Source organism: Oncorhynchus masou, chromosome 12 (assembly GCF_036934945.1).
Source record: "Oncorhynchus masou masou isolate Uvic2021 chromosome 12, UVic_Omas_1.1, whole genome shotgun sequence".
In the NCBI taxonomy this organism is placed as follows: domain Eukaryota; kingdom Metazoa; phylum Chordata; class Actinopteri; order Salmoniformes; family Salmonidae; genus Oncorhynchus; species Oncorhynchus masou.
The window spans coordinates 95,738,539-95,756,511 of NC_088223.1; the positions used below are offsets into that span (position 1 = coordinate 95,738,539).

Here is a 17,973-nt window from a genome sequence, read left to right on the forward strand (position 1 = left end):
GTTTGTTCCACCATTGGGGGGCCAGAGCAGCGAACAGTTTTGACTGGGCTGAGCGGGAACTGTACTTCCTCAGTGGTAGGGAGGCGAGCAGGCCAGAGGTGGATGAACGCAGTGCCCTTGTTTGGGTGTAGGGCCTGATCAGAGCCTGGAGGTACTGCGGTGCCGTTCCCCTCACAGCTCCGTAGGCAAGCACCATGGTCTTGTAGCGGATGCGAGCTTCAACTGGAAGCCAGTGGAGAGAGCGGAGGAGCGGGGTGATGTGAGAGAACTTGGGAAGGTTGAACACCAGACGGGCTGCGGCGTTCTGGATGAGTTGTAGGGGTTTAATGGCACAGGCAGGGAGCCCAGCCAACAGCGAGTTGCAGTAATCCAGACGGGAGATGACAAGTGCCTGGATTAGGACCTGGATTATATATACATACTTATATATATTATATGTATTATATATGTATATTTATATATATTTATATATACATACTTATATAGATATATTATATGTATTATATATGTATATATATTTATATATACATACTTATATAGATATATTATATGTATTATATATGAATATATATTTATATATACAGTGCTTTCAGAAGGTATTCATTTATTCCCATTGACCTTTTCAGCATTATGCTGTATGACAGCCTGAATTTAAAATGGATTAAATGTAGATTTTGTGTCCCTAGACTACACACCATCAGTTAGCCTACACACCATCAGTTAGCCTACACACAATCAGTTAGCCTACACACAATCAGTTAGCCTACACACAATCAGTTAGCCTACACACAATCAGTTAGCCTACACACCATCAGTTAGACTACACACCATCAGTTAGCCTACACACAATCAGTTAGCCTACACACCATCAGTTAGACTACACACAATCAGTTAGCCTACACACAATCAGTTAGCCTACACACAATCAGTTAGCCTACACACCATCAGTTAGACTACACACAATCAGTTAGCCTACACACAATCAGTTAGCCTACACACAATCAGTTAGCCTACACACAATCAGTTAGCCTACACACAATCAGTTAGCCTACACACCATCAGTTAGCCTACACACCATCAGTTAGACTACACACAATCAGTTAGCCTACACACAATACCCCAAAATGTCTAAATGGAATTATGCTTTTAGACATTTTTTACAAATTAATTTAAAATTAAAAGCTGAAATGTTTTGAGTCAAGTATTCAACCCTTTTGTTGTAACAAGCCTCAATAAGTCTCGTAAAAAATTGCACAGACTCACTCTGTGTACAATAACACTGTTTAACATGCATTCTTTAAGGACGACCTCATCTCTGTACACCACACATACAACTATCTGTAAGGTCCCTCATTCAAACACAGATTCAACCTCAAAGACCAGGGAGGTTTTTCAATAACTAGCAAAGACGGGCTCCTATTGGTCGATGGGTGAATAATATGAACACAGACTGAATATCCCTTTGAGCATAGTGAAGTTATTCATTACACTCTGGAGGGTGTTTCAATACACCCAGTCACTGCAAATATACAGGCGTCCTTCCTGACTACATTTCCGGAGATTAAGGAAACCGCTCAGGGATTTCACCATGACGACAATGGTGACGGTAAACTGTTACAGAGTTTAATGACTTTGGTAGCAGAAAATGGCTTGGAAAAAAGATATATATATATATATTGAACATCTACATAGTGTAGATGGAGTTTCTAGCATATTGATTACACTATTCAATCTTGTCTGATCTGATATATTTATTTTACTAGGTAAGTTGACTGAGAACACATTCTCATTTACTGATGGGTCTATGAGAGAAGTCTGGGTAGGGGCTAGCTATGGCTTGGGGCTAGGGGACTAGTTGTTTAAAGGTAGGGTCTAGCGGTTGGATCTAGGAGTAGGTGCTAGCTAGTTTTTTTGGGGGGGGTGGGGGTCCAGGGGTAGGGGCTAAGGGTTAAGTCTAGGGTCTAGCGGTTGGATCTAGGAGTAGGTGCTAGCTAGGTTTTTGGGGGGTCCAGGAGTAGGGGCTAAGGCTTAAGTCTTGGGGCTAGCGGTTGAATACATACCCCATTTGAGTAGTGATTGATGTAGAGTCCTTGGTTGTTGTACATGGAGGTGATAGACATGTCATTCTTCAGGTCTTTCGTTAGCATGCGATGGTTGACCATGTGATAGTGCAGGGCGTTGTACAGCTCGATGTTGACGTTGCTCACCAAGGCACCAACCACCTCCTGGGGATGGATAGGAGGAACAAGAGAGTGTGGGAAAGAGGAAGCAGAGATCTCCCTGTCTGAACAGAACTGAATGGCTGACCGACTGATTGACTGACTGGCTGTGTGGCTGACTGACTGATTGACTGACTGATTGGCTGACTGACTGATTGACTGATTAATTGACTGACTGACTAACTGACTGACTAACTGATTTTCTGACTGACGAACTGACTAATTAACAGACTGACTGACTGACTAACTAACTGACTGATCAATTAACTGATTGACTGACTGACTGATTGACTAACTGACTGACTGACTGACTAACTGACTTATTGACTGACTGACTGATTAATTGACAAACTGACTGACTGACTGATTCATTGACTGCCTAACTGACTGACTGACTGATTAATTAACTGACTAGTTAACTGACTGATTGACTGACTGACTGATTAACTAACTGACTAATTAACTGACTGACTAACTGACTAATTAACTGACTGATTGACTAACTGACTGACTAACTGGCTAATTAACTGACTGATTGACTAAATGACTGACTAACTGATTAACTGACTGACTAACTGATTAACTGACTGACTAACTGACTAACTGACTGACTAACTGACTAACTGACTAACTGACTAACTGATTAACTGACTGACTAAATGATTAACCGACTGACTAACTGACTAACTGATTAACTGACTGACTAACTGATTAACTGACTGACTAACTAATTAACTGACTGACTAACTGACTAACTGACTGACTAACTGACTAACTGACTGACTGACTAACTGACTGACTAACTGATTAACTGACTGACTAACTGACTGACTAACTGACTAACTGATTAACTGACTGACGAACTGATTAACTGACTGACTAACTGACTAACTGACTGACTGACTAACTGACTGACTGACTGACTAACTGACTGACTAACTGACTAACTGATTAACTAACTGACTAACTGACTGACTAACTGACTAACTGATTAACTGACTGACGAACTGATTAACTGACTGACTAACTGACTAACTGATTAACTGACTGACTAACTGACTGACTAACTGATTAACTGATTAACTGACTGACTAACTGATTAACTGACTGACTAACTGATTAACTGACTGACTAACTGATTAACTGACTGACTAACTGATTAACTGATTAACTGACTGACTAACTGATTAACTGACTGACTAACTGATTAACTGACTGACTAACTGATTAACTAACTGACTAACTGATTAACTAACTGACTAACTGACTGACTAACTGATTAACTGACTGACTAACTGATTAACTGACTGACTAACTGATTAACTGACTGACTAACTGACTGATTAACTGACTGACTAACTGACTAACTGATTAACTGACTGACTAACTGATTAACTGACTGACTAACTGATTAACTGACTGACTAACTGATTAACTTACTGACTAACTTACTAACTGACTGACTAACTTACTAACTGACTGACTAACTGATTAACTGACTGACTAACTGATTAACTGACTGACTAACTGACTGATTAACTGACTGACTAACTGACTAACTGATTAACTGACTGACTAACTGATTAACTGACTGACTAACTGATTAACTGACTGACTAACTGATTAACTGACTGACTAACTTACTAACTGACTGACTAACTGATTAACTGACTGACTAACTGATTAACTGACTGACTAACTGACTAACTGACTGACTAACTTACTAACTGACTGACTAACTGATTAACTGACTGACTAAATGATTAACCGACTGACTAACTGACTAACTGATTAACTGACTGACTAACTGACTAACTGACTGACTAACTGATTAACTGACTGACTAACTGATTAACTGACTGACTAACTGACTAACTGACTGACTAACTGATTAACTGACTGACTAACTGACTAACTGACTGACTAACTGATTAACTGACTGACTAACTGATTAACTGACTGACTAACTGATTAACTGACACTCACTGATTGACTGACTATTTAACTAAGTTACTGATTGACTAACTAATTAAATAAATGACTGACTCACTGATTGACTAACTAATTAACTGACTGACTGACTGACTGACTGACTCACTGATTGACTGACTGACTGACTGACTAACTGACTCACTCACTGACTGACTCACTGACTGACTCACTGACTGACTCACTGATTGACTGACTATTTAACTAAGTAACTGATTGACTAACGACAGTTATGTCAACTTACAGGGTCCAGCAGGTCCCAGGCTTCGTCGCTAGGGGAAAACATAGTGAACGATCCCTTCCCTTCAATCTCTTCCCTCAGCTTAGAGAGGGCTGAATACTTCTGGGTTGTCCTAGCCTTCACCAGGCCCAATGTGCCATACACATGGTCTATAGGAGCCACTGGAGGAGCGAGAGAGAGAGAGTGAGTTTAAAGTCACACACAATGTATAAACCAACTGGAGCAGGCCAACCCTGCTGGGTGTCCAAGCTTCTGTTCGAGCTCAGCACTATCACACCTGATTCAATGTATCAAACCAAATGAGTTGATAATCAAGTGTTCTATTGCTGAACTGGAAAAGAAGTCTGCTCACCCAGGGTGAGAGGGAGGAGCTATAGGGTGAGAGGGAGGAGCTAAATGGTGATAGGGCGGCGCTGTAGGGTGAGAGGGAGTATTTATAGGCCGAGATGGTGGTGCTATAGGTTGAGAGGGAGGAGCCATATGGTGAGAGGGAGGAGCTATATGGTGAGAGGGAGGAGCTAAAGGGTGAGAAGGCGGCTCTGTAGGGTGAGGAGCTATAGGCTGGGAGGGAGGAGCTATAGGGTGAGGAGCTATAGGCTGATAGGGAGGAGCTATAGGGTAAGAGGGAGGGGCTACAGGGTGAGAGACCAGGGTGAGATTACAGGGTGAGAGAGAGGAGCTATAGGCTTAGAGGGAGGAGATACAGGGTGAGACGGAGGAGCTATAGGCTTAGAGGGAGGAGATACAGGGTGAGAGGGAGGATCTATAGGGTGAGAGAGAGGAGCTATAAGGAGAGGATCTATAGGGTGAGAGAGGAGCTATAAGGAGAGGATCTATAGGGAGAGAGAGAGGAGCTATAAGGAGAGGATCTATAGGGTGAGAGAGAGGAGCTATAAGGAGAGGATCTATAGGGTGAGAGAGGAGCTATAAGGAGAGGATCTATAGGGTGAGAGAGAGGAGATATAAGGAGAGGATCTATAGGGTGAGAGAGAGGAGCTATAAGGAGAGGATCTATAGGGTGAGAGAGAGGAGCTATAAGGAGAGGATCTATAGGGTGAGAGAGAGGAGCTATAAGGAGAGGATCTATAGGGTGAGAGAGAGGAGATATAAGGAGAGGATCTATAGGGTGAGAGAGAGGAGCTATAAGGAGAGGATCTATAGGGTGAGAGAGAGGAGCTATAAGGAGAGGATCTATAGGGTGAGAGAGAGGAGCTATAAGGAGAGGATCTATAGGGTGAGAGAGAGGAGCTATAAGGAGAGGATCTATAGGGTGAGAGAGAGGAGCTATAAGGAGAGGATCTATAGGGTGAGAGAGAGGAGCTATAAGGAGAGGATCTATAGGGTGAGAGAGAGGAGATATAAGGAGAGGATCTATAGGGTGAGAGAGAGGAGCTATAAGGAGAGGATCTATAGGGTGAGAGAGAGGAGCTATAAGGAGAGGATCTATAGGGTGAGAGAGAGGAGCTATAAGGAGAGGATCTATAGGGTGAGAGAGAGGAGCTATAAGGAGAGGATCTATAGGGTGAGAGAGAGGAGATATAAGGAGAGGATCTATAGGGTGAGAGAGAGGAGCTATAAGGAGAGGATCTATAGGGTGAGAGAGAGGAGCTATAAGGAGAGGATCTATAGGGTGAGAGAGAGGAGATATAAGGAGAGGATCTATAGGGTGAGAGAGAGGAGCTATAAGGAGAGGATCTATAGGGTGAGAGAGAGGAGCTATAAGGAGAGGATCTATAGGGTGAGAGAGAGGAGATATAAGGAGAGGATCTATAGGGTGAGAGAGAGGAGATATAAGGAGAGGATCTATGGGGTGAGAGAGAGGAGATATAAGGTGAGGATCTATAGGGTGAGAGTACAGCGTGAAATCCTATGAAGCCTCATTTCGGAGGGTGTATGGTTTTTCATAGACTGGGTATATGACCTACACTTGTATGCACAAACCTGCAGGGCATCCTTTCATGCCTTCCAGCTTCATGTAGCCTGGACAGCACTCATAGACAACCATCCTGGAGAAAAGACGAGACACAGCTATAAGAGATAGAACCACCCTGTTAGGACAAGACACAACTATAAGAGATAGAATATTATTTAATCAGAACAACAGTTTTCAGCTGTTCTAACATAATTGCAAAAGGGTTTTCTAATAACAATCAGCCTTTTAAAATGATAAACTTGAATTAGCTAACACAGCTGGAACACAGGAGTGATGGTTGCTGGGCCTCTGGACACCTTTGTAGATATTCCATAAAGAAATCTGCCATTTCCAGCTACAATAGTCATTTGCTACTGTTATTTATCACTGTCTTTTTACTGTTGTTTTTATTTCTATTGTTCACCTAATACTTTTTTTTGTGCTATTGGTTAGAACCTGTAAGTAAGCATTTCCCTGTAAGGTTGTATTCGGCACACGTGATAAATAAACTTTGATTTGATTTGATTTACAACATCAACAATGTCTTCACTGTATTGCAGATCAATTTGATGATATTCTAAAGGACCAAAAAAACTAGCTTTTCTTTCAAAAACAAGGACTTTTTTGTGTCGTTTTTCACCCCTTTTTCTCCCTAATTTCATGCTATCTAATTACAGTCTTACAGTCTTGTCTCATTGCTGCAACTCCCGTACGGACTTGGGAGAGGCGAAGGTCGAGAGCCATGCGTCCCCCAAAACACAACCCAACGAAACCGCACTGCTTCTTGACACAATGCCCACTTACCCGGTGAAGCCAGCCAATGTGTCGGAGGAAACACCGTACACCTGGCGACCTGTACTGTGCCCAGCCCGCCACAGGAGTCGCTAGTGTGCAATGAGACAAGGATCTCCCTGCCGGCCAAACCCTCCCCTAACCCGGACACTGGGCCAATTGTGCGCCACCCCATGGGTCTCCTGGTCACAGCCGGCTGCGACAGAGCCTGGACTCAAACCCAGAATCTCTAGTGGCACAGCGATGCACAGCGATGCACTGAGATGTACTGAGATGCACTGAGATGCACTGAGATGCAGCACCTTAAACCACCAGGTCCATCTACTATCCATCTGACCCTATGTAGCCAGGTCCATCTACTATCCATCTGACCCAGGTCCATCTACTATCCATCTGACCCTATGTAGCCAGGTCCATCTACTATCCATCTGACCCTATGTAGCCAGGTCCATCTACTATCCTGCTGACCCAGGTCCATCTACTATCCTCCTGACCCTATGTAGCCAGGTCCCATCTACTATCCTTCTGATCCTATGTAGCCAGGTCCCATCTACTATCCTTCAGACGCTATGTAGCCAGGTCCCATCTACTATCCTCCTGACCCTATGTAGCCAGGTCCCATCTACTATCCTTCTGACCCTATGTAGCCAGGTCCCATCTACTACCCTTCTGATCCTATGTAGCCAGGTCCCATCTACTATCCTTCTGACCCTATGTAGCCAGGTCCCATCTACTATCCTTCTGACCCTATGTAGCCAGGTCCCATCTACTATCCCTCTGACCCTATACAGCCAGGTCCCATCTACTATCCTTCTGACCCTATGTAGCCAGGTCCCATCTAATATCCTTCTGACCCTATGTAGCCAGGTCCCATCTACTATCCTTCTGACCCAGGTCCCATCTACTATCCTTCTGACCCAGGTCCATCTACTATCCTTCTGACCCTATGTAGCCAGGTCACATCTACTATCCTTCTGACCCAGGTCCCATCTACTCTCCTTCTGACCCTATGTAGCCAGGTCCCATCTACTATCCTTCTGACCCTATGTAGCCAGGTCCCATCTACTATCCTGCTGACCCTATGTAGCCAGGTCCCATCTACTATCCTTCTGACCCTATGTAGCCAGGTCCCATCTACTATCCTTCTGACCCTATGTAGCCAGGTCCCATCTACTATCCTTCTGACCCAGGTCCCATCTACTCTCCTTCTGACCCTATGTAGCCAGGTCCCATCTACTATCCTTCTGACCCTATGTAGCCAGGTCCCATCTACTATCCTGCTGACCCTATGTAGCCAGGTCCCATCTACTATCCTTCTGACCCTATGTAGCCAGGTCCCATCGACTATCCTTCTGACCCAGGTCCCATCTACTCTCCTTCTGACCCTATGTAGCCAGGTCCCATCTACTATCCTTCTGACCCTATGTAGCCAGGTCCCATCTACTATCCTGCTGACCCTATGTAGCCAGGTCCCATCTACTATCCTGCTGACCCTATGTAGCCAGGTCCCATCTACTATCCTTCTGACCCTATGTAGCCAGGTCCATCTACTATCCTTCTGATCGTATGTAGCCAGGTCCATCTACTATCCTTCTGACCCTATGTAGCCAGGTCCCATCTACTATCCTTCTGACCCTATACAGCCAGGTCCATCTACTATCCTTCTGACCCTATGTAGCCAGGTCCATCTACTATCCTTCTGACCTATGTAGCCAGGTCCATCTACTATCCTTCTGACCCTATGTAGCCAGGTCCCATCTACTATCCTTCTGACCCTATGTAGCCAGGTCCATCTACTATCCTTCTGACCCTATGTAGCCAGGTCCCATCTACTATCCTTCTGACCCTATGTAGCCAGGTCCCATCTACTATCCTCCTGACCCTATGTAGCCAGGTCCATCTACTATCCTTCTGACCCAGGTCCCATCTACTATCCTTCTGACCCAGGTCCCATCTACTATCCTTCTGACCCAGGTCCCATCTACTATCCTTCTGACCCAGGTCCCATCTACTATCCTTCTGACCCTATGTAGCCAGGTCCATCTACTATCCTTCTGACCCAGGTTCCATCTACTATCCATCTGACCCTATGTAGCCAGGTCCCATCTGCTATCCTTCTGACCCTATGTAGCCAGGTCCCATCTACTATCCTTCTGACCCTATGTAGCCAGGTCCATCTACTATCCTTCTGACCCTATGTAGCCAGGTCCCATCTGCTATCCTTCTGACCCTATACAGCCAGGTCCCATCTACTATCCTTCTGATCCTATGTAGCCAGGTCCCATCTACTATCCTTCTGACCCTATACAGCCAGGTCCCATCTACTATCCTTCTGATCCTATGTAGCCAGGTCCCATCTACTATCCTTCTGATCCTATGTAGCCAGGTCCCATCTACTATCCTTCTGACCCTATGTAGCCAGGTCCATCTACTATCCTTCTGACCCTATGCAGCCAGGTCCCATCTACTATCCTTCTGACCCTATGTAGCCAGGTCCCATCTACTATCCTTCTGACCCAGGTCCCATCTACTATCCTTCTGACCCTATGTAGCCAGGTCCCATCTACTATCCTCCTGACCCTATGTAGCCAGGTCCCATCTACTATCCTTCTGACCCTATGTAGCCAGGTCCCATCTACTATCCTTCTGACCCTATGTAGCCAGGTCCCATCTACTATCCTTCTGACCCTATGTAGCCAGGTCCCATCTACTATCCTTCTGACCCTATGTAGCCAGGTCCCATCTACTATCCTTCTGACCCTATGTAGCCAGGTCCCATCTACTATCCTTCTGACCCAGGTCCCATCTACTATCCTTCTGACCCTATGTAGCCAGGTCCCATCTACTATCCTTCTGACCCTATGTAGCCAGGTCCCATCTACTATCCTTCTGACCCAGGTCCCATCTACTATCCTTCTGACCCTATGTAGCCAGGTCCCATCTACTATCCTTCTGACCCTATGTAGCCAGGTCCCATCTACTATCCTTCTGACCCTATGTAGCCAGGTCCCATCTACTATCCATCTGACCCAGGTCCATCTACTATCCTTCTGACCCAGGTCCCATCTACTATCCTTCTGACCCTATGTAGCCAGGTCCCATCTACTATCCTCCTGACCCTATGTAGCCAGGTCCCATCTACTATCCTTCTGACCCTATGTAGCCAGGTCCCATCTACTATCCTTCTGACCCTATGTAGCCAGGTCCATCTACTATCCTTCTGATCCTATGTAGCCAGGTCCCATCTACTATCCTTCTGACCCTATGTAGCCAGGTCCCATCCACTATCCTTCTGACCCTATGCAGCCAGGTCCATCTACTATCCTTCTGACCCTATGTAGCCAGGTCCCATCTACTATCCTCCTGACCCTATGTAGCCAGGTCCATCTACTATCCTTCTGACCCTATGTAGCCAGGTCCCATCTACTATCCTTCTGACCCTATGTAGCCAGGTCCCATCCACTATCCTTCTGACCCTATGCAGCCAGGTCCCATCTACTATCCTTCTGATCCAGGTCCCATCTACTATCCTTCTGACCCCATGTAGCCAGGTCCCATCTACTATCCTTCTGATCCAGGTCCATCTACTATCCTTCTGACCCCATGTAGCCAGGTCCATCTACTATCCTTCTGACCCTATGTAGCCAGGTCCATCTACTATCCTTCTGACCCTATGTAGCCAGGTCCCATCTACTATCCTTCTGACCCTATGTAGCCAGGTCCCATCTACTATCCATCTGACCCTATGTAGCCAGGTCCCATCTACTATCCTTCTGACCCTATGTAGCCAGGTCACATCTACTATCCAGGTCCATCTACTATCCTTCTGACCCAGGTCCTATCTACTATCCTTCTGACCCTATGTAGCCAGGTCACATCTACTATCCAGGTCCATCTACTATCCTTCTGACCCCATGTAGCCAGGTCCCATCTACTATCCTTCTGACCCTATGTAGCCAGGTCCCATCTACTATCCTTCTGGCCCTATGTAGCCAGGTCCCATCTGCTATCCTTCTGACCCTATGTAGCCAGGTCCCATCTACTATCCTCCTGACACTATGTAGCCAGGTCCCATCTACTATCCTTCTGACCCAATACAGCCAGGTCCCACCTACTATCCTTCTGACCCCATGTAGCCAGGTCCCATCTACTATCCTTCTGACCCTATGTAGCCAGGTCCATCTACTATCCTTCTGACCCTATGTAGCCAGGTCCATCTACTATCCTTCTGACCCTATGTAGCCAGGTCCCATCTACTATCCTTCTGACCCTATGTAGCCAGGTCCCATCTACTATCCTTCTGACCCTATGTAGCCAGGTCCATCTACTATCCTTCTGACCCTATGTAGCCAGGTCCTATCTACTATCCTTCTGACCCTATGTAGCCAGGTCCATCTACTATCCTTCTGACCCCATGTAGCCAGGTCCCATCTACTATCCTTCTGACCCTATGTAGCCAGGTCCATCTACTATCCTTCTGATCCTATGTAGCCAGGTCCCATCTACTATCCTTCTGACCCTATGTAGCCAGGTCCTATCTACTATCCTTCTGATCCTATCCTTCTGATCCTATGTTGTTGTTTTTTTTAACCTTTATTTTACTAGGCAAGTCAGTTAAGAACAAATTATTATTTTCAAGGACGGAACAGTGTGTTAACTGCCTGTTCAGGGGCAGAATGACAGATTTGTACCTGGTCAGCTCGTGGATTCGAACTTGCAACCTTTCGGTTACTAGTCCAACGCTCTAACCACTAGGCAACCCTGCCACCCCATGTAGCCAGGTCCATCTACTATCCTACTGACCCTATGTAGCCAGGTCCCATCTACTATCCTTCTGACCCTATGTAGCCAGGTCCATCTACTATCCTACTGACCCTATACAGCCAGGTCCCATCTACTATCCTTCTGACCCTATGTAGCCAGGTCCCATCTACTATCCTTCTGACCCTATGTAGCCAGGTCCATCTACTATCCTACTGACCCTATGTAGCCAGGTCCCATCTACTATCCTTCTGATCCTATGTAGCCAGGTTCCATCTACTATCTTTCTGACCTTATGTAGCAGGTCCCATCTACTATCCTTCTGACCCTACGTAGCCAGGTCCCATCTACTATCCTTCTGATCCTATGTAGCCAGGTCCATCTACTATCCTTCTGACCCAGGTCCCACCTACTATCCTTCTGACCCAGGTCCCACATACTATCCTTCTGACCCAGGTCCCACCTACTATCCTTCTGACCCAGGTCCCACCTACTATCCTTCTGACCCTATGTAGCCAGGTCCCATCTACTATCCTCCTGACCCTATGTAGCCAGGTCCCATCTACTATCCTTCTGATCCTATGTAGCCAGGTCCATCTACTATCCTTCTGACCCAGGTCCCACCTACTATCCTTCTGACCCAGGTCCCATCTACTATCCTTCTGACCCAGGTCCCATCTACTATCCTTCTGACCCAGGTCCCACCTACTATCCTTCTGACCCAGGTCCCATCTACTATCCTTCTGACCCAGGTCCCACCTACTATCCTCCTGACCCAGGTCCCACCTACTATCCTTCTGACCCAGGTCCCACCTACTATCCTTCTGACCCAGGTCCCATCTACTATCCTTCTGACCCTATGTAGCCAGGTCCCATCTACTATCCTTCTGACCCAGGTCCCATCTACTATCCTCCTGACCCAGGTCCATCTACTATCCTTCTGACCCAGGTCCCACCTACTATCCTTCTGACCCAGGTCCCATCTACTATCCTTCTGATCCTATGTAGCCAGGTCCCATCTACTATCCTTCTGACCCCATGTAGCCAGGTCCATCTACTATCCTTCTGATCCTATGTAGCCAGGTCCATCTACTATCCTTCTGACCCCATGTAGCCAGGTCCCATCTACTATCCTTCTGACCCTATGTAGCCAGGTCCCATCTACTATCCTTCTGACCCTATGTAGCCAGGTCCTATCTACTATCCTTCTGACCCTATGTAGCCAGGTCCCATCTACTATCCTTCTGACCCTATGTAGCCAGGTCCCATCTACTATCCTCCTGACCCTATGTAGCCAGGTCCCATCTACTATCCTTCTGACCCTATGTAGCCAGGTCCATCTACTATCCTTCTGACCCTATGTAGCCAGGTCCATCTACTATCCTTCTGACCCTATGTAGCCAGGTCCCATCTACTATCCTTCTGACCCTATGTAGCCAGGTCCCATCTACTATCCTCCTGACCCTATGTAGCCAGGTCCTATCTACTATCCTTCTGACCCTATGTAGCCAGGTCCATCTACTATCCTTCTGACCCTATGTAGCCAGGTCCCATCTACTATCCTTCTGGCCCTATGTAGCCAGGTCCCATCTACTATCCTTCTGACCCTATGTAGCCAGGTCCCATCTACTGTCCTTCTGACCCAGGTCCCATCTACTATCCTTCTGACCCTACATAGCCAGGTCCCATCTACTATCCTCCTGACCCAGGTCCCACCTACTATCCTTCTGACCCAGGTCCCACCTACTATCCTTCTGACCCAGGTCCCACCTACTATCCTTCTGACCCAGGTCCCACCTACTATCCTTCTGACCCAGGTCCCACCTACTATCCTTCTGACCCAAGTCCCATCTACTATCCTTCTGACCCCATGTAGCCAGGTCCATCTACTATCCTTCTGACCCTATGTAGCCAGGTCCCATCTACTATCATTCTGACCCTATGTAGCCAGGTCCATCTACTATCCTTCTGACCCTATGTAGCCAGGTCCCATCTACTATCCTTCTGACCCTATGTAGCCAGGTCCCATCTACTATCCTTCTGACCCTATGTAGCCAGGTCCATCTACTATCCTTCTGATCCTATGTAGCCAGGTCCCATCTACTATCCTTCTGACCCTATGTAGCCAGGTCACACCTACTATCCTTCTGATCCTATGTAGCCAGGTCCATCTACTATCCTTCTGATCCTATGTAGCCAGGTCCCATCTACTATCCTTCTGACCCTATGTAGCCAGGTCCCATCTACTATCCTTCGGACCCAGGTCCCATCTACTATCCTTCTGACCCAGGTCCATCTACTATCCTTCTGACCCAGGTCCCATCTACTATCCTTCTGACCCAGGTCCATCTACTATCCTTCTGACCCAGGTCCCATCTACTATCCTTCTGACCCTATATAGCCAGGTCCCATCTACTATCCTTCTGACCCTATATAGCCAGGTCCCATCTACTATCCTTCTGATCCTATGTAGCCAGGTCCCATCTACTATCCTTCTGACCCCATGTAGCCAGGTCCATCTACTATCCTTCTGACCCCATGTAGCCAGGTCCATCTACTATCCTTCTGATCCTATGTAGCCAGGTCCATCTACTATCCTTCTGACCCCATGTAGCCAGGTCCCATCTACTATCCTTCTGACCCTATGTAGCCAGGTCCCATCTACTATCCTTCTGACCCTATGTAGCCAGGTCCCATCTACTATCCTTCTGACCCTATGTAGCCAGGTCCCATCTACTATCCTTCTGACCCTATTTAGCCAGGTCCCATCTACTATCCTTCTGACCCCATGTAGCCAGGTCCCATCGACTATCCTCCTGACCCAGGTCCCATCTACTATCCTTCTGACCCAGGTCCCACCTACTATCCTTCTGACCCAGGTCCCACCTACTATCCTCCTGACCCAGGTCCCATCTACTATCCTTCTGACCCTATGTAGCCAGGTCCCATCTACTATCCTTCTGACCCAGGTCCCATCTACTATCCTTCTGTCCCAGGTCCCACCTACTATCCTTCTGACCCAGGTCCCACCTACTATCCTTCTGACCCAGGTCCCACCTACTATCCTTCTGACCCAGGTCCCACCTACTATCCTTCTGACCCAGGTCCCACCTACTATCCTTCTGACCCAGGTCCCACCTACTATCCTTCTGACCCAGGTCCCATCTACTATCCTTCTGACCCAGGTCCCACCTACTATCCTTCTGACCCAGGTCCCACCTACTATCCTCCTGACCCAGGTCCCACCTACTATCCTTCTGACCCAGGTCCCACCTACTATCCTTCTGACCCAGGTCCCACCTACTATCCTTCTGACCCAGGTCCCACCTACTATCCTTCTGACCCAGGTCCCACCTACTATCCTTCTGTCCCAGGTCCCACCTACTATCCTTCTGACCCAGGTCCCATCGACTATCCTTCTGACCCTTTGTAGACAGGTCCCATCTACTATCCTCCTGACCCTATGTAGCCAGGTCCATCTACTATCCTTCTGACCCTATGTAGCCAGATCCCATCGACTATCCTTCTGACCCAGGTCCATCTACTATCCTCCTGACCCAGGTTCCATCTACTATCCTTCTGATCCTATGTAGCCAGGTCCCATCTACTATCCTTCTGACCCTATGTAGCCAGGTCCCAACTACTATCCTTCTGACCCTATGTAGCCAGGTCCCATCGACTATCCTTCTGACCCAGGTCCCATCTACTATCCTTCTGACCCAGGTCCCACCTACTATCCTCCTGACCCAGGTCCCATCTACTATCCTTCTGACCCCATGTAGCCAGGTCCCATCTACTATCCTTCTGATCTTATGTAGCAAGGTCCCATCTACTATCCTTCTGACCCTATGTAGCCAGGTCCCAACTACTATCCTTCTGACCCTATGTAGCCAGGTCCCATCGACTATCCTTCTGACCCAGGTCCCACCGACTATCCTTCTGACCCAGGTCGCACCTACTATCCTTCTGACCCAGGTCCCATCTACTATCCTTCTGACCCAGGTCCCACCTACTATCCTCCTGACCCAGATCCCATCTACTATCCTTCTGACCCCATGTAGCCAGGTCCCATCTACTATCCTTCTGACCCTATGTAGCCAGGTCCCATCTACTATCCTTCTGATCCTATGTAGCCAGGTCCCATCTACTATACAAGTCAACTACTTGATTGAAGGCATCTCCTCAAGGCAAAGGCAGCAGCGTAGTCATTCACTTTATGCACCATTACTTCACCAACTGCGGAGTTGGGGGAAACACGTGTGGACCTGAATTGTGATATCTGCAGTGGCCAAAATAAGAACAAGTTTGTGCTCTGGTATTGTGCCTGGTGGACCATGCACAAGCTCCACCGTAGTTTGGACCTTCACCCCCTGATCACAGGCCTCACCAAGTGGCGGTGAAGGACATCACTGTGACAGGGGTCACCATCCCACAGCTGGTTGGATTGGAGGATGGTACGGTGCTGGTGGAAAGCTATGGCTGGCAACAACACCTGACACCTGACTGCCACAGATCAAGCAGTACCAGCACTTTGGGTCAATGTCATTTTCATTGCATTGTATGAGGTTCTTCTTATCTAAACTTGGGAGGTGAATTGATATTGTGGAAGGCTGTAATGTCTTCTCATGTTCTTTGTTGGTTATTTCCTGTTTTACAGCTTCGACGCTCTGGAACCTGGTGTTGTTGCTGCCAAGGAGCATTCAGGCTCTGTCGGGACCAGGTTTCAGCTGCTGAGCAATGCTGAAATGCATCCTTCCTCCCATAGATGGTCTGCCTGTACAAGCACCACCTGGCCTGGACACAGCGAGACAAACATATGTTTTTGAGAAGATCTGGGAGTTTTGCGACGAAGAGGCTATGGACATCACATGCCCTGCACCAAAGTCAGGGGAGGACAGAAACAGGCTCTCTGAACATAGATTCCCTTGTTCGTGCTTGATTCAGACAAACCAGTCAACAGCACTATCTGCAGTACCTCTATTCAAATGACTCTCTCCTAACACACGTTGCTGCTACTATTTATTGTTATCCTGTTGCTCAGCCACTTTACCCCTGATGGTATGCATATAACTACCTCATCTTTCACGTTTGTTATTGATATTGTTCTTGTACATACTGCATATGTTATTTATATTGAAACTATCTATTGTTGATATTGCTACTATGCAAGTAACCATTTGGCTGTACCATTTACACACTTAGCAAGATGTGGTTGGGGGTTATAGCACCTACTGTAGAGACCATCCACTTAGCAAGATGTGGCTGGGGGTTATAGCACCTTCTGTAGAGACCCATCCACTTAGCAAGATGTGGTTGGGGGTTATAGCACCTACTGTAGAGACCCATCCACTTAGCAAGACTTAGCATTGATATTGATATATAAAATGAATAATGTGATTTTGTGACATACAACACAGTCTCACTTAACACAAATGCTTTGTTTGTAAATTATGTCCGAGTGTTGGAGTGTGCCCCTGGCTATCCGTCAATAAAAAATGTAATTAAAAAATTGGGACCTCTGGTTTAAGGAATTTGAAATGATTTATACTTTTACTTTTGATACTTAAGGACATTTTAGCAACAACATTTACTTTTGATACTTAAGTATTTTTTTAAACCAAATACTTTTAGACTTTTAATCAAGTAGAATTTACTTGGTGACTTTTACTCAAGTAGTATTTTACTTGGTGACTTTTACTCAAGTAGTATTTTACTTGGTGACTTTTACTCAAGTAGTATTTTACTAGGTGACTTCTACTATCTTATTGCTGCTACCACTTTTAGTCTTAATCTTTACTACACTACTCACTGTTTAGCACATGACCTCAAATGTGAATCCTTAAAGATATGGGTGGGGCTGAGGCTTAAGAGGGTGTGAACGATGCTGAATGGCTGTCGACAAAGAAGAACCCTCCAGTAGGTACCAAAACATTCAAAGGCCATTTTCTCAAAAGTGAGTTTACAAGTTTATCAACTTTCAAAGCATAATTACTTTCCAATTGTTCCCAAAAAATGCAGTGTGTGATATACCATTTTGGAGCTCTGAGTCTCTACCTTTT

General features: G+C 46.3%; 1 protein-coding gene across 2 annotated transcripts in view; it reads right to left on the reverse strand.

Moving 5' to 3' along the window:
* Positions 1-17,973, reverse strand: part of LOC135551102 (periostin-like) — an 89,529-nt gene that overhangs the window by 58,905 nt on the left and 12,651 nt on the right. For both annotated transcript variants that reach the window (XM_064982519.1, XM_064982518.1), the window contains exons 3-5: positions 6,391-6,455; positions 4,453-4,610; positions 2,061-2,225 (exon numbers count right to left, since the gene is read on the reverse strand). In XM_064982519.1, coding sequence (XP_064838591.1) covers positions 2,061-2,225; positions 4,453-4,610; positions 6,391-6,455 — 388 coding nt within the window. The remainder of the gene's footprint in view (positions 1-2,060; positions 2,226-4,452; positions 4,611-6,390; positions 6,456-17,973) is intronic.